This window comes from Chiloscyllium plagiosum, chromosome 9 (genome assembly GCF_004010195.1).
Source record: "Chiloscyllium plagiosum isolate BGI_BamShark_2017 chromosome 9, ASM401019v2, whole genome shotgun sequence".
In the NCBI taxonomy this organism is placed as follows: domain Eukaryota; kingdom Metazoa; phylum Chordata; class Chondrichthyes; order Orectolobiformes; family Hemiscylliidae; genus Chiloscyllium; species Chiloscyllium plagiosum.
Genome location: NC_057718.1, coordinates 17,509,539 through 17,537,441, shown reverse-complemented (window position 1 = coordinate 17,537,441; position 27,903 = coordinate 17,509,539). Strand labels below are relative to the sequence as shown.

The window sequence follows — 27,903 nt, the reverse complement described above, 5'->3', positions numbered from 1 at the left end:
ATTGTGTTCCCATAATTTTGAACTCAGTTGAAAAAGTGGAAGAGAAATGCATTTACAAACAATATATGTCTTATGACTCTCTTTATGCTACACACTTCTGTTGGAGTAGATGGATAGTCTTTATAAATGAGTGTTCTGAAGGAAGTCAAGAAATTGAGCCCTATTTCTATCAATGTTCATAATAAAGGTGTATCACATGAAAGCTGTTGTCTCCACATTTGTACCTTGTAAAAACTCCCTTTCTAATGGCACTTATGGATTAACCTACACCAAATGGAGTGCAGCAGTTCAAGAAGGCAGCTCACCACCACCGTCTCAAGGGCAATTAGAGATGGGCAATAAATGCTGGCCCAGCCAGTGAGTAGAGTAAACCTGTGACTCGGAATAACTGTCCTTTTTTATGGGAAGCTCCTGGCCTCCAAGCTTATTGTATGTTAATTGTCTTATAAATGAAAAAAAGAAGCTGCTGTTAACATTGTTCCTCAGACTAATGTTGCTACGCTTACTGTAATGCATTGATATTACTTAGCTTCTTTTTCTCCTGTCCAAGAGATGTATATTACTGTGCATTTTCATGTGTTCACAGATCAAATGAAGAGGTTCTTCCAGGTATTCCAAGCCGTGAGTGCTTGAGCTGTATTTGGTTCTGTTTAAAATTTTTAACATGATATTGAGGCATTTACACTAACAACTGCCTTCATTTCTTAATATGATTATTCTCTGCCATTTGTCCTAGGTAACTTTACTCAGCAGGAAATGGGCAGTCCTATTATGGATACTGTACTTGAAGCTGGGGATATGTTGTACTTTCCAAGAGGCTTTATCCATCAAGCAAACTGCTTGCCTGAAGTGTACTCCCTCCACATCACCCTGTCAACTTACCAGAAGAACACTTGGGGAGATCTGCTACATAAAGTAAGTGACATTCAAGAGTCCTGCAGGGAAGAGTTTTATTATTTTGTGACAAACCATTTTAATAATTGTTTTGATTTCTGCATAATTCTGTTTAAATATTCTCCATAGTTGATCATTCTCACAAGAAGGCTTACTTTCTGCTCTTCGGCTGCGTACCTTAAACCATCGTATAGTATGCTACGCAGGCTCACACATCAGGATACTTCCGGTTCGGTTCTTCATGTGTGCTGAGTTAATTGGAGTCTGATCACCAAATTAAAAGCGCTTATAAAGTTTGATGCCTTCAAAGAGGAGTTCTTGTGGTGGGGTGTAATGTCCTTGTCTCTAGGCCAGGCAATCTGGGTTTGAGTCCCACCTGACTTGGAGTTGCATCATAACATTTACAAGGAGAAAGTGAGGTCTGCAGATGCTGGAGATCAAAGTTGAAACTTTAATGCTGGAACAGCACAGCAGGTCAGACAGCATCCAGGGAACAGGAGAATTTGAAGAAGGGCCTGTGCCCGAAACGTCGAATCTCCTGTTCCCTGGATGCTGCCTGACCTGCTGTGCTGTTCCAGCATTAAAGTTTCAACTCATAACATTTACAGACAGGTTGATTAAAAAGCCTCTGTGTGCTCTCAATTGTTGTCTGCTGGCTCTAGTTTTGAATGTGTACATCTGTAAGAAAAGATTTGCTGATATGGTGCTGGATCTTATGAACGCGCGCGCACGCGCACACAGCTTTTTGATGGGGTGGTATGGGGATGTCCAAATGCTTGGTTTGTATCTGTGGTACCTCCAGCTTTGTGCCTCCCCATCTTTTTCTCCTGTCCAAAAGGATCAGGACATAACCAGGTGCAGTTGCTAGCAATCTTCTTGCTTGTGACCGGCTTCTTTAATGGGGAAGGAAAGAGTTGTGGAGAGTAAGCGATCCCCATGGATTCCATGATAGCAAGATGTGCAAAACATACTCCCAAATTTCAAATCTGAATAATGCTGTCATGGCCCGGTAGAATTGCCAGTTTTTCACTGTACGCTTTCGTACAGTACTTTTACTGTACTGTAACTTCCTGTGAGTGCAAGCTGATAACAGTGTGGGGTGTGACCAGCAGTGGTTCTCCTCAACTAATGAGGTTTAACCATTTGAGAAAGAAACAGGAACAATAAAAAAGGTGGGTTTAATTAGAGTGGGTTATTTCAAGTCAAGGTTTTCCTTTAACAATTATTGTGATGTTCTAGAGGTGTTTAGGCTCCTTGATGGACACCACACTTATCTGCAAGAAGTGTAATAGGTGATTAATGTAGAAATTCAGCAGGTGCTTAGAAATATCAGGGAAGTTAAATGGGACATCCTGTATCTGTGAAGAGGTGATGGAACAATGTGAATTGACCAGCATGTTCTCAAACTTCCCAACTCTCTTTTTCTCTTAATCCCCTGAAATTGCTGACCTACTTGCATATTAATAAGTGTGCATTGTTAACCCAGTTACTTATCCAGCAAGCCTTGATGCTGTACGTCCTCAGATAATTACAAGACATGTGGGTTTTGTTGTTTATTATAAATTTTGCGATATGCTACAGCAGCCTCCAGTGGCAATAGTAAGCTATTGCAAGGCTACTTCCCTTTTTCAAAAGTTAAAAATCACACAACACCAGGTTATAGTCCAATAGGTTTAATTGGAAGCACTAGCTTTCGGAGCGCTGCTCCTTTCACAACTACCTGATGAAGGAGCAGTGCTCTGAAAGCTAGTGCTTCCAATTAAACCTGTTGGACTATAACCTGGTGTTGTGTGATTTTTAACTTTGTACACCCCAGTCCAACACCGGCATCTGCAAATCATCCCTTTTTCCAGATTCTTTGGAGGCTTCGTGAATATTTTTGGGAGATCAAATTCCATAAAGCCCATCTTAAGCTATGATTTAGTGAATGTTTAAATCTTGGTTGTTTTTCTATAATTGTTGCAAATATCCTAGGTTAACAGTAATGCTAAAATGTGCCATAGTTTCTTTTCTCATTGTGGTTATTATTATGCTTATAATAAAAATATTTTACCACTTGAGAGTTTAGATTTTTTTAGAATAAAGTAAAACTTATTCTAGTTTCACTTATGTGAAGGTAACAGTTTTTTAATAGGTAACAAAGGCTGGGAAGTACAGACCAGTTGGTCTTATGTCGGTGCTGGACAAATTGTTGGAGAGGATTCTGAGAAGACAGGATTTATGATTCTTTGGAAAAGCATAGCTTAAATTAGAGATAGCATGTCTTTATGAGGGGCAGGTCATGCCTCTCAAGTCTTATTCAATTATTTGAGGATGTGACAAAACATATTGAAGGTAGAGTAGTGGATGTGGTTTATCTGGATTTTAGCAAGGCATTTGATAAAGTTCCCCATGGTAGACTCATTCAGAAAGTAAAGAGGTATGGGATACAGGGAAATTTGGCTGTCTGGATATAGAATTGGCTGGCCCATAAAAGACAAAGTGTGGTGGTAGTTTGAACGTATTCAAACCTTGATCTCAGTGACCAGTGCTGTTTTGCAGGGACCTCTGCTCTTTGTGATTTTTATAAATGACTTGGATGAGGAACTGAAAGAGTGGGCTAGTAAGTTTGCCGATGATATGAAGATCAGTGGAGTTGTGGATAGTGTGGAGGACTGTTGTAGGTTGCAACGGGTTTTTAGATTAGATTAGATTGCATTAGATTAGATTACATTACAGTGTGGAAACAGGCCCTTCGGCCCAATAAGCCACACCAACCCGCCGAAGCGCAACCCACCCATACCCCTACATTTACCCATTACCTAACACTACGGGCAATTTAGCATGGCCAATTCACCTGACCTGCACATCTTTGGATTGTGGGAGGAAACCGGAGCACCCGGAGGAAACCCACGCAGACACGGGGAGAATGTGCAAACTCCACACAGTCAGTCGCCTGAGGCGGGAATTGAACCCGGGTCTCGGGCGCTGTGAGGCAGCAGTGCTAACCACTGTGCCACCGTGCCGCCCACTACAGTTATTGACTGGATACAGAGCTGGGCTGATCAGTGGCAGATGGAGTTCAAGCTGGAAAACTGGGAAGTAATTCACTTTGGAAGGTCAAACCTGAATGCAGTTTACAGGGTTAAAGACAGGATTCTTGGCAGTGTGGAGAAATAGAGGGATCTTGGGGTCCACATCGATAGATCCCTCAAAGTTACCACCCAAGTTGATAGGGTTGTTAAGAATGCACATGGTGTGTTGGCTTTCATTAGTGGGGGATTGAGTTTAAGAACCGTGAGGTTATGCTGCAGCTCTATCGAGCCCTGGTTGGACCACTCATGGAGTATTGTGTTCAGTTCTGGTTGCCTCTTTAAAGGAAAGATGTGGAAGTTTTAGAAAGGAGATTTACCAAGATGCTACCTGGACTGGAGGGCATGTCTTATGAAGAAAGGTTGAGGGAGTTAGGGCTTTTCTCATTGGAGTGAAGAAGGATGAGAGGAGACTTGGTAGAGGTGTACAAGATGATGAGAGACAGAGTGGATCGCCAAACACTTCTTCCGAGGGCAGTAATAGCTATCTCGAGGGGGCGTAATTTTAAGGTGATTGAAGGAAGGTTTATGGGAGATGTCAGAGGTAGGTTTTTTTACACAGAGAGTGGTGGGTGCGTGGAATGCACTGCCAGCAGTGGTAGTAGAGTCAGATACATTAGGGACATTTAAGTGACTCTTGGACAGGCACATGGATGATGTAAAATGTAGGGTATGTAGGTTAGTCTGATCTTAGAGTAGGATAAAAGGGTACAACATCAAGGGACAAAGGACCTGTACTGTGCTGTGCTGTACTGTTCCATGTTCTAAACTCACCTAAACAATAATTTCTCGGAAAACATGTGCTTCACTTAAATTCCCAGCAGGATCCTTGTGATGTAGATTGATGGAAAGTTTATACTGCTGACTCTGCACCATGCAGGGAAACCAGGTTAGTCGCCATAATTGAGTTTGACTTCAGCTTAGAAGACTTTGAGGTTTGGTTCCAGAGATCAGTTCCTTCCCAGCAGAGTATCAGGTTTGAAGTTCAGGAGAATATTCACCCCAGCTGAAGAGTTTTAATTTATGAATCCATGTGTCATAACTGAAAAGAGGTTTAGGCCATCAGGACTGAAGTAAGTGATAAAACTATCTCAACACTGCAAGAAGACTAGGAAGAGTCAATTAAGAAAGAAGTTGGAGTTGAGATAGGAGTGATATTTTTCTGGAACTGTATATGTAAAGATGTGGGTGGCACGGTGGCACAGTGGTTAGCACTGTTGCCTCGCAGCGCCAGAGACCCGGGTTCAATTCCCGCCTCAGGCGACTGACTGTGTGGAGTTTGCACGTTCTCCCCGTGTCTGCGTGGGTTTCCTCCGGGTGCTCCGGTTTCCTCCCACAGTCACAAAGATGTGCAGGGTCAGCTAAATTGGCCATACTAAATTGCCCATAGTGTTAGGTAATGGGTAAATGTAGGGGTATGGGTGGGTTCGCTTCGGCGGGTCGGTGTGGACTTGTTGGGCTGAAGGGCCTGTTTCCACACTGCAATGTAATCTAATCTAAAAAAAATGTTACTGGGATACAGATTGGGGCATTTTTCCGTTTATGTTGAGACTTTCTAAACTGTCTTAGAGGTTTATTTTGTAATAAAGCTTGTATTCTTTTGTGAAAGAACATTGGCAACCCAATGTAAACATGTTCAGTGATCACCCAACTGTAAAATAAAATTAAAATCATGATCTATCAAGCCAAATTTCATTCTTGGGTCTGACCATTTATGTATTGCCATCAGCTGTGATCATTACATCATCTATTCATCAGAACAAGTGTTATCTTGAAAGCAGAGCATATTTGACCTTGATCTTGTTAGATTTCCTGTTAACAGGAAGATTATCTCCAGATGTAATTAACCTATCCAAATACAATGAATGTATGTTATTCATTTTATCCACAATGATAAATAACTCTTTCTTTTGAAGAAATTTGTAAATGTGACCAAGTGGGCTGGTATTGAATGGCACGTTTTCCACCATATCTTAATCTTTTACTTTAAAGTACAATATGCTAAACATATTTATCATATTTTTTTGCAGCTTTTTCCTGGTGCCTTGGACCTGGCTTTAGAAGATGATGTAGAATTCCGTGAGGGTTTGCCTCTTGATTACCTGGATTATATGGGAGTTCAGAACTCTGAAAGGGTAACTATCCGCTTTTGCAATTCTGTGTTTAATGTCTTATCTTCCTTTGGTTTTATAATAGAATTAATGTTATCAGTAAAGCTTACAAGCCAGCACATATTGTCTTTTGACTAATGTAACTTCTCAGACATGGAGGAGGATTTGTGTTTCTCTTTTCCTTATATAATTTTCTTCAGATGTGAACCTGACACTGGCATTACTTATTGGTAGTCTTGAGTTGCTCTTGAGATTGAAGAGAAGAATGTAAGAAATCGGGTTAGGGATAAGAGAATAACTAGCGAAACAGTAAGATCCATTAGGGATCAAAGTGACAATTTGTCTATGGAGCTGGAAGACACAACCAAGGTTTTAAATGAGCACTTTGCATCTGTATTCACTGCAGAGAAGGACTGTGGGTGTGAAAATCAAGGATGGGTCTGTGATGTGCTTGGACAAATTAATATTGAGAGAGAAGTGGTATGAGTGGTTTTTAGCAGGTTTGAAAGTAGATGAATAGCCAACCATAGATGAGAGGTTTCTCAGGCTGCTGTGAGAGGCAAGGAATAAGATTGCAGGAGCTGTGACGTTAATTTTCAAATCCTGTCCAGCCACATAGTACTATGTTAGCCAATCTCCAGTCCTATTATTTGAGAAGGGTGGGAGGGGTAGACGAGGAAACTACATGCCAGTGAATCTAACATTTGTGATCACTATCGGAAAATATTTGAGGGCAGAATTAATCTTCCCTTGGAGAGACGATTAGTCAAGGATAATTTGCATAGCTTCGTAAAGGAGAGATCCTGTCTAACGAATTTGATTGAAAGTTTTGAGGAGATAACCACTCAGAGGTGAGGGTAGTGCAGTTGATGTAGTGTGTTTGGACTTCAGTAAGGCTTTTGACAAGGGTGGCTCAGTGGTTAGCACTGCTGCCTCACAGCATCAGGGACCCGATTTCAATTCCACCCTTGAACAACTGTGTATGGAGTTTGCACATTCTCCCCATTTCTGAGAGTTTTTTCTGGGTGCTCCTGTTTCTTTCCACAGTCCAAAGATGTGCAGGTTAGGTAGTTTGACCATGTAAAATTGCCCATAGTGTCCACGGATGTGCAGGCTAGGCAAATTAGCCAGGGGAATTGCAGGATTACAGGGATAGGATAGGGTGGCAAGTCTGGGTGGAATGATCTTTGGAGGGTCGGTGAGGACTAAATGGGCCAAATGGCCTGCTTCTGCACAGTGGCTTAGTGGTAGGAAGCATAGAGTGGTAGTCAAAGGGTCTTTTCAGTTTCTTGCTGGTTGCTGTGTACATTAATGATCAAGTCATGAATGTAGAAAGTTTGATCAGTACGTTTGCAGGTGACACGAAAACTGGTGCTGTGGTAAATAGTGAGGAGAGAGCCTTAGGCTACAGGATGATATAAATGGACTGGTCAGATGGGCTGAACAGTGGTAAGTGGAATTTGATCATGAAAAGTGAGGTACAGGAGTACAAGTTGAATGATGGGACCCTAGGATGTGCAGAGGATCAGAGGGACCTTGGTGTGCAGATCCATTGATCCTTGAAGGCGGAAGGACAGCTGGGTAGGGTGGGGGTGAGAAGACTTTTGGAATACTTAACTTTGGTCAAGGCATTGCAAACAAGAGCAAGGAGGTTATTAATGAGCTCTATACAATGTTTATTACGCCACAGTTGGAGTACTGTGTGCAATTCTAGTTGCCACACAGTGGGAACGATCTGATCCCACTAGAGAGGGTGCAGAGGAGATTTGTCAGGGTGTTGCCTGGGTTGGAGTGATTTAGCAATGAAGAGAGACTAGGTAGGCTGAAGTTGCTTTCTTTAGAGCAGAGAAGGGGAGGGGTGGATTTGATTGAGATGTATAAAGTTCTGAAGGACATAGGTTTCTCCCTGTCTAACCAGTCTTTCTCCTTAGTAGAGAGGTCAATAATCAAGGGCACAGTTTTACAGTAAGGAGCAGGAGTCTGAGGGGCAATTTGAGGAAAAGATCTTTCACTCAGAGGGTTGTGTCTATCTGAAACTTGCTGCCTAAAAAGGTTATAGAGGCTGGTAATCTCAACAAACTTAAGAACAATTTAGATGAAGACTTGAAACACCATGATTTGCATGGTGAAAAATGTGATTCAAATAGGTAGATGTTTGATGTCTGGAACAAATATAATGGCAAAGGACCCATTTCCATGTTATAAAATTCAATGATAGATGAGGAAAATCTCTTTCCATTAGCTGGTTAATAAATGATTAGGAGAAACCCAATTTTTCCACAGATTTAAGAATTTTGAGCAAATGTTTCGGGGGGAATGCGAGGAAGAACATTTTTGTACTGTTTGTAGTAATGAGCTGAAGCTAAATGCCCACAAGGCCAGTGGATGTAGAAACAATCAATTTTGAAAGGAAATTGGATAAGCAATCGCAGGACTTTGTTTCTTTTTAATTCACGGAATGTGGGAGTTGCTGGCTAGACCAGCATTTACTGACCATCCTTAATTGCCCTTGAAAAGGTAATGATGAACTGCTTTCTTCAATAACTGCTGTCCTTGTGGTGTGGCTACACTTGCAGTGCTGTTCAGGACTTCATTCCAGGACTTTGACCCAGCAGTGAGTTCTGAGGGTCTGTGGCTTGGAAGGAACTGGCAGGTGGTGGGATTCCCATGTACAGTATCTGCTGCCCTTGTCCCTCTAGCTCGTAGTTATGTGTTTGGAAAATGCTGTCTAAAGAACTTTGATGAGTTATTGCAGTGTATTTTGTAACTAGTACACACTGCTGCCGTTGTGCATTGATGACCGAGAGAGTGAATGTGGAAGATGTTAGATCAAGTGCCAATCAAAGAGGCTGTTTTATCCTGGACATTGTCAAGCTTGTGTGTTGTAGGAGCTGCGCTCCAGCTGGTTAAATGCTGCCTTGATGTCAAGAGCAGTTATCTTCACTTCCCCTTTTGAGTTTGGATCTTTTGCCCCAGTTTGTATTAAGGCTGCAATGGGTTCAGGTGCTGAGTGGTGCTGGTGGAATTCAGATTGAATGTCACTGAGCTGATCTTGTTTTTTAAATGTTGCTTGATTGTCATACACTTTCCATCACTTTGATGATTAAAAGTAGATAGCTGGGCTGATTGTTGGATTTGTCCTGCTTTTTTGTTTGGTCAAGACATCCCAAGGCAAATTTCTACCTTGCTACTTAGTTGTAACTGTATTGAACAGCTTGGCTGGCAGTACATCTAGCTCTGGAGCACAAGTCTTCAGTCAATTTGCTGGAATGTTTTTGGGGCCTTTCTAGTATCCAATGCTTTCAGCTATTTCCTGATATCATATGGAGTGGATCAAATTGGCTGAAGACTTTCATCTGTCATGCTGGGGACCTCTGGAGGAGATAAAGATGCATTATTCATCTGACACTTCTGGATGAAGATGTACTGGATTCACACTTTAGTGAGAATGCAATATTTGTCAAGCTGCCTTCACTGTCTTCTCCAGTGAGTTCCTGGCAAGACTGTAGAGCTTGGATCTGGTTGATTGTAGAATCACTTAGTTGTATTACATGCTGCTTGTGATCCTTGGCATGGAATTAATCTGGTGTTGTAACTTCACCAGTTTGATACCTTATTATTTATGCCTAGTGCTACTCCTGGCATGGCCACACGTATATTCAGTGACCCAGGGTTGATTCCCTGGCTTGGTGGTAACAGAGTGAGGGTTATGTCTGGCCATGAGCTTGCAGGTTGTGGTTAAATATAATTCTGCTGCTACTGATGGCCCACAGTTTCTCATAGATGCCCCAGTCTTGAGTTGCTAGATCAGCAGCTTCATTGCTAGATTTGTTTAAGATCTCTCCCATTCAACATGGTGGTAGTGCCACACATGACAATGGAGGTATACTCAATCTTTTTACAAAGTTTTTAACCTTTTTTCTGGTAGACAAATTTAAAAAATTTTTTTTGCTTCTAATGGCAGGCTCTGGTTTCATTAAATTTTGACAGGGCCAAAGCACTTTTTTTGTTACCTGTTGTGGCCCCGTGATGGTGCAGTTTCATGAGTCTTAACCAGCTGAGCCTTTTATCATAATTAGATTAGATTCCCGACAGTGAGGAAACAGGCCCTTTAGCCCAACCAGTCCACACTGACCCGCCGAAGAGTAATCCACCCAAACCCATTTCCCTCTGACTAATGCACCTAACACTATGGGCAATTTAGCATGGCCAATCCACCTGACCTGCACATCTTTGGACTGTGGAAGGAAGCCGGAGCACCTGGAGGAAACCCAAGCAGACACAGGGAGAATGTGCAAACTCCACACAGTCAGTCACCCGAGGCTGGAATTGAACCTGGGTCCCGGGCCCTGTGAGGCAGCAGTGCTCACCACTTAGCCACTGTGCATTTTACATGCCCTTATTATATGCTGATTTATAACCTTTCCCACAGCGCAGCTATTATTTGGGGGCCTATACACTACTCCTACCAATTTCTTCTTTCTTTTGCTCATTTCTTACCTCAACCAAAATTGATGCTACATCAGCCAAGCCTAGATCATCTCTCAACTGTCCTCATTTCATCTCTTATTAACAATGCTACCCCGCCACTTGTTTCTTCCCTCCTGTCTTTCTGAAAGGTCAACTATCCCTGAATATTATGTTCCCTGTACTCTGTGCAATCATGCCTCTGTAACAGCCTTGAGATCACATCCATTTACCCCAATTTGTACCGTCGGTTTGTCTCCCCTATTCCGAATGTTTCGTGCACTGAGACACAAAGCCTTTAAACTGACATTTTTGACAGTTTTAATCATCCTGACTTTTCTCTGTACTGTGGAAATCTCACCCTTGTCGATTGACTTTGGATTTTACTGTTCTCTCGTCCATTACTCTTTGTTTCTCTTTCCTTTGTCACCCTGCTTAGGTTCCCATTCCCTAGCATTTAGTTCAAACCCACCCAACCTCAGTTGCATGGACCTGCCCTATGACATCCATCCTGGTCCTGCCTAGGTTAAGCTGCCTTTCTTGTACTGGTCCCACCTCCCCCAGAGTCAGTCCCAGGAATCTGAAAACTTTTCCATGCACCATCTTTCTAGTCCTACTATTTCTATACCTAGCACATGGCATTCATAGTAATCCCAAAATCACTATCTTTGAGGTCCTTTTCAACTTACTGCCTAACTCCTATCTTCAGCTTTTAGGGCCTCATCCCTTTTTTCAAACCAGTGTTGTTTGCATCAATGTATACCACAGCCACTGGAATAACCCCCTCCTTCTAGAATGTTCTGTTAGGTGATCTGAGGCATCCTTGACCTTAGCATCAGGAAGGCAGCATACCATCCTGGAACCTTGTTTGTGGCCACAGAAACCCTTACAACTGAATCCCCGAAGACTAGTGCATTCTCACACTTTCTCCTCCTGTCCCGTGCAGTGGAGCCAGTGTCTCAACTGTATCCAAAGTGGTCTATCTTTTTCTCAGGGGAATAGCCTGCACTGCCTGCCTGGTCCACTTGCATTGTTGGGTGGTCACCCATTCCCTTCCTATCTGTGGAGTCTTAACCTGAGGAGTGACCAGCCCACCATACTCAGCTTCATGATTCTCCACAGTGTCCCTAAAAACTGCTCCAACTCCAAAACCCAGGTTTCCAGGAGTTGCAGCTGGAGACACTTCCTGCGGACGGTTTTCCAGCTAAGCTCAAGTGTAAGCTCCGAGTTCCGAGTCATCAGAGAATTTCGAGATCATCACTGGATCGTGATTGGACATTGGAGGATGATCAGTTGGTGAACCTTCTCACAATGGTTTCGGCCTAACACCAATTCAGGATAAAGCCAACCAAAAGCTATAACCTTAGCAAGCACCTGCACCCAGGCCAGGTGGTGTCCAGAACACGGACAGGGTGACTGTGAAGAAGATGGAAGAAGGCACGCGGTTGTTTGGACCTTTTCCCAGAAGAGGCTGATGTATCATTGTTGAACAGCTGCCTATACATGCTCCAGGCACACAGAGACAAACAGTACCTGTGCCTGAAGGACCATCAACTCGTTAAAGGACACACTTCAGGCTGCCCGAAACCTGTTGGTCCTCCAGAGCAAAGAGGTGACCGCGATCCAGTGTTGAAGACTGACACATTCCAAGGTCCAAGACTATGTGCTGAGGGATGCACTAAAGTTTGTGACAGCTGCTGCCAAGGTGCAGTGGGGGAAAGACCACCGTCTAAGGTCTTTTGGCCAAAGTACAATGGGGGTCTGTTCAGTTATTGGACCTTCCCAGTGTCTCAAATATATGTAAGTAGTATTTTGCATAAGTAAGAAATGCCTTGGGTTTGTTTGTTCAAACTCCAATGTTTATTTATTCTCCATATGCAAAGGCTGTTCAAAACCAAACTGCTTTCATGACTGTGTATGTATACAAAGATTTTTTATGAATAAAGTACATTTTTGAAGTGTGTATTCATTGGTGCTGGGTGGGACTGTTTAAACAGAGCCTTTTAAATTATGAAAGGAGTAGAGATGAACTTGTGAAAGGCTACTTCCATAGTTCAGAACAAGGGCAATAACGTTAATACAAAGTCGAGATAAGGAAGAGCTGGGTCCATAAATCTCTCCCCTGCCTTTGTTATCTCCTCCAATCCTCCCTGCTTTTTCCCATAGGGGTGTGGGGGGCCGGGGGGGGTATTCTGCAGGTCAGGAAGAAAACTAAACAGCAGTGGATCAGCTATTGATTGCAATAGCAAGAAAAACTAGAAGAGGAGTGAGCAGCCTCCGTGCTCTCCTTATTTTTGCAGCCCTCCTCCCCCCCCATATTAACCATCCCTTATAGTTATCGCTGTGTTCCCCCATCTTCTAGTTCTGACTAGCTTCATGTGGTCCTGTTCGTCCACTTTACCATCATGTATAGAACCTTCCAGTCTCTTGTCCTACCCCTCCAACTGCCTCTTTCTTTCTTTGCTCCTCTTTCTTTGCTACCTAATTTCTCGCCTTCAAAAGCCCCCTTAAGACCCTCCTTGTCAACTACATGTTGAGCCATTTCCCCCCAGCTGTCTCTCCTAATTCTGATTGGCTCTGACATTCTGCAACTTTTGAGGGATTGCTCTCAAAAAGTAGCTTTTGGGAGAATGGTGAGTGTGGACCTTGAGAGGGCAGTATTTAGAAAAACACTATACGATGCAGGAAAAAAAGCAGGGAAATGGGATTTCAACTAACTCTAACTGTGTTGCGTGGTTTCTGTAAAGCCAACTCAACAAATCTACAGAAATAATCGGCAGATGACAATGAAAATTTAACAAATACACCTTGTGCTTCAGATCACACAGAATTCTGTAATTTTACAGAGACTCTCAAATAGAAGATAGGTATAAATGACAAGAATGAGTTAGAAAGAGAGGGGGGGAGAGATCTGGCCTTGAGTAGGTGGAGACCAAAGGCAGATCTCAGTCTAAATATCTCTGTAAGATGACCAATTCTCTATCTATCCACACCCACTAAGCTATCAGTTACATTTGTGGCTACTGTTGAACATAAAAGACAATGCCAAATTTACAAATTCCAATCTGAAGTGCCTTTTTGACATTCACTGTGCACTTATTTTGCATATATTCTTTTATAGAGGTGTTGCTTTTGCATTGGTCATGTGTGTTTTACTGATGTAGGTCTGTGTTTCAAATACTGCAACTGCAAACACTTGCTGCATCTGAATTTTCTTTTTCAGGAAGATGATCCACGGAGGGAATCATTTAATAAAAAGGTTTATAATTTAATGAGAAAGTTACTCAAATATGCACCAATTGATGCAGCTGTTGATCAGAAAGCCAAAGATTTTATTCATGACTGCTTACCCCCTGTACTTACAAAAGGTATTTTGTTTACTTTATTAATTGATGCATTTTCTTGGGGTTTGGGGTATTTGGGTTATTTGAGATTTCTGAGTGGTCACCTCTGTCTTTTTGGGAGTTGATCAAGTCTGGGTAAAGATCCTAATTTCATAGAGTTTAAGAAGACTTTTTATCAAAGCATCATGTCTTGCACTGATCAGGATAGTTAGCAAGAAAATATTAATTTAAACAAAATAAAATGTATGCTCTGAAAGCAGAATGCTTATTGTTTAAAATGTGAATTCTGATTGGTAGAGATGCCTCCATGGCGAGAGTCTCATTAACTGGCACAAACAGTTAATTATCAAACTTTATTTAAACTTTCAATTGAGCAAATTGACTCTGGTTAGTCAAGGCATTACCCTGAGAAATAAAGCAGAGAATGGCTGCCAGCTATTTTATTGAATTTAAACAAGCGCAATGTGTGTGCAAAGTCTTTTTGTCAACAAAGAGCAGGGCCCTGTATTTAATAATTGTAGTGTCCATGCGTTCAGGTAACCAGACAGCAAGACCAGTGGACAATCCCAAATTGTTTGTCAGCGTGATTCTTAACATACTGTACTGTGATTTGATTTAATTTAATTTATTATTGTCACATATAGCAAGATACAACGACAAGTATTGTTTTGCGTGCTAACTAGACAGATCATGCCTTACACAAGTATATCAGGGTAATAGAAAATAATGCAGAATATAGTATTACTCTGGGTTACTTAGCAAATGTTGTCCAATTAATGTTGGACACTGTCGTGAATTTTCTAAGCGCAGGCTGGTTAAATACACACAGTACCTTGCTTGTTGTGAAAAGCCATGGGAATGTGCTCTTTGGTATAATCTACCAGTCTTTGAGACATATAGCTACATATTTGGCATCACATCCAACGCTGATATTCATATACCACATCTTTAATTTGTTTGATAGGCAGAATATCTTTTTGGCTGTTAGTGGTAAATGACAGGCATGTTACGGCTTAGTGGCAGTGTGAAATAGCTAGTTTCACCTGTTGCTCAAATGTTTTGAGATATCTTGCTCTTCCAGGGTAGCCTGACATATGACTGAGCACTTTTCATGTTTAAAAATGAGTTTGAATAATTTACAGTGAGGAATTATCTCATTAGAATAGCCGTGATACTGCAGAATGGTTTTGATGCACCACATTTCATTATAAAGTTTGCATAGAAAACAAATGGCACAAAGCCTTATTTACAAGCTTGCTAATCAAGTGATAGCCAATGGTGGAAGCAGCAAACCATCCGTATGGTGGCAGAAGAACTAAGACCCTGAGGGACAAAAGCTGCTTACAGGAGGAGGTCCTTTTGTAAAGAGGATTTGTGTTTTCTTTAAGGACACATGAGGAAGTCAGCAGGAGCTATTTTGCTCATAAAAATTGAAAACAGGAGACTCTTATGAGCAACTAGAAAAAAGTGCAAGATTGTGAGGCATAGGGAGGTTAGCAGAGGACCTGCACTTGAGCAGATTACTACTGCATCTTCATGAACTGCAAGAGAGCAATAATCAAAATGTTAATCTTCTTCTCATGCGAGAAGGCAGGAGAATGGGTTTGAGAAACATACCAGCCATGATTAAATGGCAGAGCAGATGCAATAGGCCAAATGGCCTAATTTTGCTCTTCTCGACTAATATAGAGCACTCCATTGATAACCTTTCTTTATCAACAATTACACATTATCATACAGTTTCTCTTTTCTCCGTAATCTTTCCTCTTGCCCCAGCTCCTGATGGAACTGCCTTAACTGACATGGTACCAACAGAAGGAATTTCCATCAGGTGATCGACTTTGATTAAAGATCTGACTGTTTCATTTTAACTTGAAATGGCATCTAATATTTTGTATACAATCAAAACTGTACCTTCCTGGTATTAAATATAATTGCATTTTTCACTTCTAGAGGAATTAGCGTGCACTGTGTATAGTGCACCAGCTCGATGGAGAGATGGTGGGCCACGCAATGTTGTTCTACAGATTCGAGGAAGTACCCGGATACGAATGCTTCGCAGTAATATTGCTAGGTCTCTTATTTCTACTTTTCCTGTACAGTGTTTCAGAATAATATCAATGTGAAATCTCATCAAATGTGTTTTTTATGAATTTGACTTAACGTGTACTTTCAGTTCATTTGCAAATAATAAATAATAATGCTGTATGTCCTACTGGAAAAAAAAGAGCAAGTTTGACACCAGCTTATACATCCCTATTCAAAATGTTCTGACAGGAAGTACTAACCTTCCAATACATTCCTTCCAATTTGGTTTGATCAAACATTTTCAATATTTTAGAAGTATAATAGACAATCATGACTCAGCAAAGAATGGGTCTGTGTTAAAAATATTAAACATTATTTGCTGACAGCTGTGCTGATCAGAACATGGAGTGTTTCCATGACAGTTCTTGAAGAGAGCAGGGGAGTTCTTGCAGGCATCCTGGTAAATGTTGATCTTTTGGCCAACACTATTGAATCAATACCTAGTCAATTGTCCATGGGACCTTGCCATACACACACTGGTGCCGTGGGTCACTCTTTTATAGCTGTGACTTTACCTTAGAACAGATGTGATTGTCCCAGACATTCTTTGGTATGGCTTAAATGACATTTTACAAGTAGCTGAAAACGGGAACATCATTTACTAGAAAGTACTTCCCTTGCAAAATTTCTTAGCCCTTTTTTAATTTATTCAAAATTGTCTTTTGAAATCACTAAGAATCTGAGTATTATCTTTTGTGATCATCTTCATTCATATCATATCTTTAACAAAAAAGCTTTAGAGTTTTCTGTCTGCACACCAATGACTGTTTGCTCACTAACCATTGGATGGTATCTTGAAACTGGGTCTTTTACCAATGTAACTGATTTGTGATTTCCGTCCAAGTGGAGATGTGCACTGCTGAAGATTTCTCAGAATGGAAAACCATTTTCCTAAGTTATCAAATGACATGGGAGTGTGGACTTGACTGAATGTTGACCCCATAAAGAATATTCATTCATACTTGCATATGGCCCAAAATAGGAAAGCTAAGACACTTCACCTGGGGTGTAATAAAACAAAACTTCATGTTGAGTCAAAGAAGGTAATATTAAGACAAATGGTTAAAGAAATAGGCACCAAGACAAGAGAGGAAGTGAGAGAGATGCAGAAGTCAAGGGAAGCATTTCCAGAATCTTAAGCTACCAAAAATACAGTTGTCTGTGGTGGGTCAAAGAAAGTTCAGAGGGCTGGGTGGAAAAGAGAAATAATGAATAAGAAGCCAGAATTTCAGGGATTTACAAGTCCATTACATACAGTACGACTGGGGTTATTGCTAGTCGTTGATAGCTTTAGAGGCTCAGCCTCTAACACATTGGAAGCTGGATTAGAAAAGAGAGTTTAAAATATTGCCTGTTCTATAGAGCGGCACGGTGGCTCAGTGGTTAGCCTCACAGCACCAGGGTCCCAGGTTCGATTCCAGCCTCAGGCGACTGTCTGTGTGGAGTGTGCACGTTCTCCCCGTGTCTGCGTGGGTTTCCTCTGGGTGCTCCAGTTTCCTTCCACAATCCAAAGATGTGCAGGTTAGGTGAATTGGCCATGCTAAATTGCTCATTAGTGTTAGTGTTAGGAGGGAAATGGTTCTGGATGGGTTACTGTTCGGAGGGTCGGTATGGACTGGTTGGGCCGAAGGGCCTGTTTCCACACTGTAAGGAATGTAATCTAATCTAATCTAATTTATAACACTGCTGTTTCTGTCAGCAATCAAACAGCATAAAAGCCACTAGCCCAAACTATTCCTCTGTTCAGTTATAATTAAATACTACACCTATAATGTTAAGATTTCCTTCTCTACTTGATGTTTATAAGCCAGGCTTATAAATTTTTCTTTAATGTTTCATTAATTTTCCTTCTGGTAAAACATAGATTGGGAGAACATGTTGACGTCTGGAACTAAGAGTCATAACCATTTCTGATATTATTATGTAGGATTGTTGTCCTGAAGTAGGCAAAAAAAACTTTTTCAGTGTGAAATTAATGCAGTCATTCAAAAATACAAACTCTTAAGCTGAAAGGTTTCTCCACTTGTTTATATATTTGTCCTATAAACCCCAGTAGAAGTTCTACTTTTAAAATAAGCAATAATGAAATAAAAGAGCTCGATGAATTGCCAAATTGTTCTGTGACCTTTCAGAACTGACCTACTCCAGACTTGCCTTCCTCTGTTTGTTCTCATGCTCGCTCTCTCTTCCTGCATTGCAGCAGGAAACTAGGCTTGCTCTTTCTGGCAGGTGCTTGTCTGTCTTTCCCAGTCTATGTTAAGATTAAAAACCTCCATTAATGCTACTCTGCCTTCACTGCATAGTTGTCTTAATTTCAGCATTTGTACAATTTAGCACATCTGAGCTGCTACGAGATGTGGTCTCACCAAGGCCCTGTATAGCTGCAGTAATACTTAGCCATTTTTGTATTGCAATAAAAGCCAACATTTCTGCAGCTTCCTACTGTCGTCTTCTGTCCTTGAATGAAATGGTTACATTAGCAATTTTCCAATCTGCTGAGTATCTTCCAGAAAGTAAGAAATTTTGGAAAATTCCTCCACAATTTCTGCAGCTATTTCTTTTAGGACCCTGCGGGTCATCTGGTCCCGGAGACATTTCATGTTTCAGCGCATTTAGCTATTACTAGAAATAGGTATAGTTTCATGTTGCACCAGAAATATCTGTCAGCAGTAGGGAGAGCGATATCAGAAGTCACACGACACCAGGTTATAGTGCAACAGGTTTATTTGAAATCACAAGCTTCCAGAGTGCTGCTCTTTCGTCAGGTGAAGTTCTAGCTGTCATAATTAAAAGCATTCTATTATTTATCCCCAACTCATAATCCTTTGATGTGACCCGAATGCTAACTGATATGATTGTATGTTTTGCTCGGTAGATTATGTGGTGAGAATGGCAGCATATTGCTGTACTACACAATAGAAAATTCCAGAGATTATCACAAGGAAGAAGAAAAATGCATAGAAATTGATCCAGAGGTAAGATAAATTGTACAGATTGATCATAAATTAGTTTACCATAATATGTTTTTTAAAAAGCTCATTTTCATGGAAATTTTCTTTCAAAATTTCCTCGTCACTACAGAATGACTAGGAAATGATTGCTGGAGTCATTTACTAGTTTGCTTTAATTTCAGCAAGTTTTGAGAAGATTTGTAGCTCAGGTTGGGGTTTTGGATGTAGGTTTGCTCGCTGAGCTGAAAGGTTCATTTTCAAGCATTTCATTACCTACTAGGTAACATCTTCAGTGGGCCTCAGGCGAAGCAATGCTGAAAATTCCTACTTTCTATTTATATGTTTGGGTTTCTTTGGGTTGGTGATGTCGTTTCTTGTGGTGATGTTATTTATTGTGGTGAAGTCACTTCCTGTTCCTTTTCTCAGGGGTGGTAAATGGGGTCTAACTTGATGTTTGTTGATAGACAAACTCTATTAACAAACACATCGAGTTCGACCCTATCTACCACCCCCTGAGAAAAGGAACAGGAAGTGACTTCACCACAGAAAATAACATCACCACAGGAAATGACATCACCAACCCAAACCTATAAATAGAAAGCAGGAATTTTCAGGATTGCTTCGCCCGAGGTCCATTCAAGATGTTACCTAGTAGGGTAACGAAACGTCTGGAAATGAACCTTCCTGCTTTAATTTTCTCTAGGCAGTATGTCAAAAGTGCATACAGAACTAATGAATAAAAATGTTACTGCAAAAAAAATTGTTATATTTCTCTTGCAGCTTGCTGATGGGGTAGAGCTCCTGCTTTGTTCATACCCACAATATGTAAAAGTTGATAGTCTTCCAGCTGGAAGTCTGGATGACAAGGTATGACATTTTTCGAATATGGTAGAGATCAAACCTAGAAATAATTTGCTTGTATAATCTGTGTTAAGGTCCCTGATTTTAAACTGCAATGACTCCATCTGTGTTACAATAAGGAAGTGGGTTGGGATTTATGTAGAATTATATTGAATGTGTAAGACAGAAACAGCTCAACCAACCAGGCCAATGTTTATACTTTACTTTGAAACCAACCTTTCAAACTTCCTCAGCATAGCCTTCTATTCTTTATTTGCTTGTCTAACTTTCCCTTGGACACAAGTCCTGTATTTTCTTTACTCTCTGGAAGTAAGTTTTTTTTCCAAATGCCCCATTTAGTTTGTTTTATCTTGTGTTGATGCCTCTGATTTTACTGCTTCCACAAAAACTCTCCTCTTCTCTTTCTCTGTCTCTCTCTCTCTCTCACACATATGTACACGCACTTACTTTCTCACCTCTCTTTCTGTCTCATCTTCTTCTCCCTACTAATATTAGAATGTTTTATCATTTTAAAGTCCTCTACCATGTCATCCCGCAACTTTCTTTCTGAACCACTTTCTGTTCGTTCTCAATGTGTACAACTTTTCAGTTTGGTATCACCCCAGTAATTCTGTTTGATAGCTGGTCAGTGGCTTTATTGTCTTTTTAAATAATACAGCAACCAGAACAGTATCCAAGTGTCGTCTAATCAAGATTCAGAACAAGTCTGTTAAACTTTTCTACTTTTTAAACTGCCCCTCTAGAAATAAATGGCCTCTCTTTGTACTGTTTGGTTTGGTTTGGTTTTGTTAGAACTTTTCTAAACTGTCTCAATTTTGTGATTTGTGTGTTTGTACTCCTTGAACTTTTCACTGCTCTGCTCCGTTTAGATTTTTCATTTTCCGAGTGTGATGTAACTTTTTTTTACACTAGAGTATTTGGAAGGGATCATCATCTCCTGAGAAAGAGAGTAAATGTGAATAGGAAATGTTGGGTCATTGAAGGCTTTTGACCTGAAAAGTTAACTCATTCTCTAACCATTAATGCTGCCTGATCTACTGACTATCTGCAGCATTTTGTTTCCAGCATCCAAAGTATTTTGTTTCTAAGTGGCAATACATAGTTCCATTTACAGAGCTAGCACGTATATAATGGATCTTTTCCTAACTCGATGATCAAATTTGGCACAGTGATAAGATGGAAGGAGCCATCAAGGTCCTGTCACTAGCTGCTCACTGCTGCTCGAAAACGTACTCAGTTAACGAGGATAGGATCTGAATGGACTGTGATCATTTGAAGTGGAAAAGCTTGCCCAGACTCCCATCTCTTGTTTCACTCCAGCAAAGTCGGCCATGTCACTACACAGGAGATGGTGTCACTATTTCACCAAGGTTATGGGAGAGCTGAGAGAGAAAATAGAGATAACTGAATGATGTGAAGAACATAAATGGTTAAGGAACATTTGTATTAAAGTAGACCAGTGCCACTACATAATAAATGTTTTCCCCAACCAGGGGACATTTTTTTGCAGAGTTGATTACTCATTTATTGCTCATCCCTAATTGCCCAGAGGGCAGTTAAGAGTCAACCGAATTGCTGTGGGTCTGAAGTCACATGTAGGTCAGACCAGGTAAGGATGCCAGTTTCCCTGGCATTAGTGAGCCAGATGGGTTTTACTGACAATCAACAAGGGTTTCTTAATTCCAGACGTTTTTTATTGAATTCCAATTCCACCATATCCCCCGTAGCGGGATTTGAACCCAAGTCCCCAGAGCATCACCTGGATTAACAGTCCAGCAATAAGACTACTGGGCCATCGCCTCCCACACTGTTTTATAAATGATTCCAGGTGTATGAAAAGTCTAGAGAATGTTAAGTGACGATTTAAGAGGCATTCAACACTTTCGAAGATTTAGATAAACTAAATTCCAAAACTTTTTCCAGTAGAAGACTGAAATTAGAACTCAAAACTGGTTGAATTCTAAAAGGACATAGCTGCTAGACTAGGTCTGTGGCAGATGGTGAAGGAACCAACAAGAGGGAAAAGCATACTTGATTTCGTCCTTACCAATCTGCCGGCTGCAGATGTGTCTGTCCTTGATAATATTGGTAAGAGTGACCACCACAGAGTTTGTGTGGAGATGAAGTCCTGCTTACAGACTGTGTTACCTTCCATCGAGTTGTGTTACATGCTAAATGGGACAGACTTTAAACAGATCTAACAGCTCAAGACTGGGTATCCATGAAGCACTGTGGGCCATCAACAGCAGCAGAATTGTACTGTAGCACAATTTGCAAACTCATTGCCCACATATTCCACCGCTCAAATGTTACCATCAACGCTGGTTCAATGGAGAGTGCAGGCATGGATATGCCAGGACCATATCTAAAAATGAAGTGTCAACTGGTGAATGCACTAAACGGGACTACTAGCATACCAATCAGGCTCTTTGGCTCAATGGTATCTCAAACATCTATACACTAAGCCATCAGGGGAGCAGTTAAAATTGTTCCTATTCAACCTAACAACTTATTGAAGCTATGATGATTGTCACAAACAAAAATACTTTATTCCCTGTAAGAGGTGTCTCATTTATAATCCTCAGAGCGAGTGTCCCAATGTCAAATGTGCCCAGTAGCATGTGTTTTTGTGAGTTGTAATAAAATGATTTACTCTCACTCTATCCTGTAGATAATGTAGTTTCACTCTCACTCATTTGTCACAAAGATTAGATACAGATGCAGGTATTATATAGTTCAGTCCCTCATATCCAGCAGGTACCTTTAGTTGGTTTAATGCTTTAAGGTTAAAGCGAGGGTCATGTAAAGGATTTTCAGCAAGCTGTTACTTAGAGACATAAAGATGTCCTAAATTAATATAGTCCTATTTGCCAGCACATGGCCCATATTCCTATAAACCCTTCCAATTCATATATCTATCCACATGCCTTTTAAATGTTGTAATTGTACCAGCCTCCACCACTTCCTCTGGCAGCTCATTCCATACACGCACCACCCTCTGAGTGAAAACGTTGCCCCTTCGGTCTCATTTATATCTTTTCCCTCTCCCCCTAAACCTATGCCATCTAGTTCTGGACTCCCCCCAAACCAGGGAAAAGACCTTATCTATTAACCCCATCCATTGCCCCTCATGATTTTATAAACTTCTATAAGGTCACCCCTCAGCCTCTGACACTCCAGGGAAAACAGCCCCAGCCAATTCACACTCTCCCTCTAGCTCAAACTCTCCAACCCTTTCAAGTTTCACAACATTTTTCCTATAGGAGGGAGACTAGAATTGCACACAATAGTCCAAAAATGGCCTAACCAATGTCCTGTACAGTCGCAATATGACCTCCCAACTCCTAAACCCATTGCTCTGATCCCGGCATGGTGGCACAGTGGTTAGCACTGCTGCCTCACAGCACCAGATACTTGGGTTCAATTCCCGCCTTATGCAACTGTCTATATGGAGTTTGCACATTCTCCCAGTGTCTGCGCGGTTTCCTCCGGGTGCTCCGGTTTCCTCCCACAGTCCAAAAATGTGCAGATTAGGTGAATTGGCCATGCTAAATTGCCTGTAGTGTTTGGTGAACAGGTAAATGTAGGGGAATGGGTCTGGGTGGGTTGCTTTTCGGAGGGTCGGTGTGGACTTGTTGGGCCAAAAGGCCTGTTTCCATGCTGTAAGTAATCTAATCTAAAGGAGAGCATACTAAACGCCTTCTTTACTGTCCCATCTACCTGAGACTCCACTTTCACGGAACTAAGAACCTGCACTCCAAGGTCTCTTTGTTCAGCAACACTCACCAGGACTTTACCATTAGGTGCATAAGTCCTGCCCTGATTTGCCTTTCCAAAATGCAACACCTCACATTTATCTAAGTTAAACTCCATCTCTTGCTCCTCGGCCCATTGGCTCATCTGATCCCACTTATAGAATAATGCTGTTTTAATGCAGTTTTATTTTGTGGTGTAAAACCTTTTTTGCAAGAATTGTATTTTTGCATAGGAAACCTTTTTTACTAGGAGTGCACATTGTTTTCATTAATGCAGGCAACACTGATCACATAACTAATTTTAGCTAACTCAAGTTGATATTTATATTCTGTAAACAAACATTGCACAATGCAAAATTTTCAATGAAATTATGAAATAAGTAATTTTCTGTCAGTATATTTTTTTCACTCTCCTCCTCTTAAAATTGCTGACTTTGTGGGGCAGTGAGGGTAGAGGCAGAATTATTTGTACAGATGCTGTTTGCCTTCAAACCTACAGAGTGTAGTCCCATCCTCTGTCAATAACCACCAATCCTTGGTCAATAACCACCAATCCTTCTAGCCCAAATAGCACAATCAAATGGGAACCCATGCTATTGCAATAATGTTATTGTCATAAGGCAGATACCTTTGCACTGCCCAAGGCTTCGCGTAAACAGTGTTAGTGTTTAATGTGAGTGCTGTTTGTTGGGTAAACTCCTGAGTCATCAGATAATAAGTGATCTTTTATAAACAAAAAGGCTGGAAAATCTTCCTAACTGTGCAGCCTTTGTGCTTTCCTTCTTTCCACAGATTTCCTTAGCGGCTGCCTTGTACGAGAAGGGTCTGTTGATGACTGAATATCCACTGCTGCCTAAGAGGGACTAATCTTTTAGTAGGAGATGGACGTTTCAAAAGAGTTTCATATCCAATTATAATCTATTACAAATTAGCATATAATTGTTCACTGTACAAAATACATTTAATTTAGATTTGATTTAAATAGTTTTTTTTCATTCTGGCTAGTCTTAAAAGTTGCCCCTTTTTTAAGGTAATAACTGGATACTTGTATCAAAAGATGAACCAAGATCATACTGAGGAATGAATGCCTTGTTAACTGTAATGGCTGTGTATTCAATGATTTGTGTCTTTACCCTACCCTGAAGCATTCTGTGTACGTTGCCAAATTTTCTAAGTGCATGTATAGCAAAACATTTAGATTTAGTTAAATGCTCAACATGCAGATGAGGATTTAAGTTATAGCTTTTATAGTTAATACCACAATGTGAGGGGGGTGACAGTGCTCTGAAAAAATAACTATTAAAACAAATTATTAACCCTGATAGCTCAGCTTCAACCTTGCGTGGATGGGGGAGAAGAATGATCAGTACGTTTAAAAAAAAGCATACAATTTTTTGAAACTTTGCACATCCTATATTTGAAGGGATCTGGGCAAGGATCTAAGACTATTTGGTTAACGCTTTCAAACAGCCAGCAACAATCACGACAGACCAAATGACTGATACTTTGATGTAAGTTGATACAAGCTCAGTTTTTGAATTGGATTTATAAGCTGTATCACTAAGAACCACGAGAATAGAACATAGAAAAATACAGCGCAGTACAGGCCCTTTGGCCCTCGATGTTGCGCCGATCCAAGCCCACCTAACCTACACTAGCCCACTATCCTCCATATGCCTATCCAATGCCCGTTTAAATGCCCATAAAGAGGGAGAGTCCACCACTGCTACTGGCAGGGCATTCCATGAACTCACGACTCGCTGAGTAAAGAACCTACCCCTAACATCTGTCCTATATCTACTACCCCTTAATTTAAAGCTATGCCCCATCGTAATAGCTGACTTGACTCAGAGATAGGGCCATTGCCAGTTCACCACAAGAGCCTCTTCATGTAGCTATTTGCTCAGTTGGATCACGGATGAAAACGGTGGGACTATAGTTTTAAGTCAGTCATATTTAGTGGTGCAATTCTCAGGGAGCCAGCACACACTAAAGACCCCACAAGTGATTGAGTGACAATATGGTTCTCAATCACTGTGAGCAGTTACTTCTACTCATGCCTCTAGCAATATTACTTAATGTGAACGTGGACCACAGAGTTAGAGAGTCATACAGCATGGAAACAGACGCTTTGGTCCAACTAGTTCATGCTGACTATAATCCCAAATTAAACTAGTTCCACCTGCCTGCGCTTGGACCGTATCCTTTCAAACATTTCTTATTCATGTACTTATCCAAATGTCTTTTAAACATTCTAACAATACTTGCATCCACCACTTCCTCTGAAAGTTCATTCTATACAAACACCACTGTGTAAAAAAGTTGCCGCTCGTATCCCTTTTGTATCTTTCTCCTTGAAATCTCCCAACCTAGGGAAAAGACATCTGCCATTCACCTTACCTGCACCCTCATTATCTTATGAACTTCTATAAGGTCATCTCTAAACTTCCTACGCTCCAGTGAAGAAAGTCCCAGGCTATCCAGCCTCGCCTTGTAACTTAAAATCCTCCATTCCCAACAACATCCTGGTAAAGCAACCCTCCATCTTCGTTTCCTGCCATTAAGCCAATTTTGTATCCAATTGGCAAGCTCAGCCTGAATCCCATGTGATCTAACTTTACTAATTAGTTTACAATGCGGAACCTTGTCAAAGGCTTTACCAGGTGACACATCACCATTTTCTTTCTAAAATCCAATACCTCAGACAGTTCAGCAAGTTTTAACTAGTTTTCAGACTCAGGACACCTAGCTTAAATATCAAGCTATCAGTATGTAATTTAGACCTTTTATTTGGATTGAATATAATAACCTTAATATATTCATTTAATGGTGAAGCCAGACTTCAACAAATTTTTTTTGAAAGGTCAGACGCCAGTGATTAAACACATATGATGAGAGCCAACTGTGAATACAGGCAGGCAATTAATTATTTAACTGTGGAATTGAGCACAAATAATACTGAGTCTGCTTTCAGGCCACACACAGAGACACAATTTCATTGGAGGTTTTGGAAAGTGATCAGGAATGGGATCTAAGGCACCTCCATAAAGTTGACAAAGTCAAAAGTTTTAAAATTAACAGATAGGATAAGGGAACTTAAAAATAAAATGGACAATGAATGCACAGGTGAGAATTAAACAGCAAGTTAAAGCTTGAGGAGAATTAATATGCAGTGGACAACAATTTGGGTGTTGGAAAAGGAATAAAGATGTGAATTAAAGTCCTAGTACTGAGGCAAATGGATAAGACAGATATGCGCAATGCTTTTTTGGTCACTAAATCAATATGGAGAAACAAACTTATGCTCTGAATTAACAAAATATTCTGTGGTTGAAATGTCACCTGGGACAAGGTAATATTAATGGCATCCATTACTAAATAAATAAAATGATAAGCTTACAAATAAATTCTCATAAGCAACTGAAATCATACCCAAAATCAGGAAATCTTCTTTTAAGTTTTCCTGATGTATTTTCAATTCCACAGGATGGTTCTTCCTCACTTTTCTTGTCTTCTGTCAACATACATAAATTTGGCCTAATTTTATTCACCATATTATAACTGTTTTAAAAAGTTATTAATAATCAAAGGATTGCACAAATGTGTTATCAATAATCTGTGTTCTCAGTAATCAAGTGCACAAGTCTCAGTGGTGTATGGAATAAATTTAATTTGACAAAATACTTCAAAATAGATTTTGGTTTAATGATGAAAACAACATGTGTGGGTAACACAACTACTGATCACCAAGGCAAATGTGACAACCAGAACAGATTGTAGAACAGCTGGAGAGAAGTCCTCCCTATGCTGTTAACCTTGCACTTATTCTTCAGGAGGGAGAGAGAACTGGTTGGGATCCAGTGTTTAGATCAACACTGTTGCCTGCGTACACAATTATACATCCCTTCCATTCTCTTGAACTTGACAATGAATGTTGGATAGTAATTCAACTGGCACTAATAGCCCATCAAAAGTAGTCAAGTAGTGGATGTACCTATACAATGAATGTTTTTAGGTTATTGAGTCATTCAGAGCATCACAACCAAGTATTCTCATTTAAAATGTACTTTTCGACAACTGTCACCGACAATCAGCAAGTTGGTTCTCAGATTCTTCTCACTAGTCCAGAAGAATCAAAACCAATTGCCTTTCTCAACTCCAGGATAGGCCTTCACACAGCTTAAGTACTACAACTGAATGTGCAGTCATTGCTACAATACAGGAAACATGATAGCTAGTTGTCTATGCACATTAAGGTCTTAAACAGAAGGTTGCGACAATCAGATGATCTATCTTAGTCATGTTGGCTGAAGAATAAATATTGGCCAAATTATCAGGAAAAAACTCCTTGCTCATTTTCA

The 27,903-nt window shown here is 40.6% G+C and overlaps 1 protein-coding gene across 2 annotated transcripts in view; it reads left to right on the top strand.

Annotated features, from left to right (window-relative positions):
* riox1 (ribosomal oxygenase 1) overlaps positions 1-24,864 on the top strand; it is a 57,116-nt gene extending 32,252 nt beyond the window's left edge. The window contains exons 8-15 of one of the 2 annotated variants that reach the window (XM_043695491.1): positions 587-609; positions 737-915; positions 5,996-6,100; positions 13,767-13,911; positions 15,841-15,961; positions 18,851-18,950; positions 19,707-19,793; positions 24,335-24,864. In XM_043695491.1, coding sequence (XP_043551426.1) covers positions 587-609; positions 737-915; positions 5,996-6,100; positions 13,767-13,911; positions 15,841-15,961; positions 18,851-18,950; positions 19,707-19,793; positions 24,335-24,409 — 835 coding nt within the window. In that variant the 3' untranslated portion in view covers positions 24,410-24,864. Of the gene's footprint in view, positions 1-586; positions 622-736; positions 916-5,995; positions 6,101-13,766; positions 13,912-15,840; positions 15,962-18,850; positions 18,951-19,706; positions 19,794-24,334 lie in introns of both variants that reach the window. The other variant, XM_043695490.1, reaches the window with a different exon arrangement.
* The last annotated feature ends 3,039 nt before the right edge of the window (positions 24,865-27,903 follow it).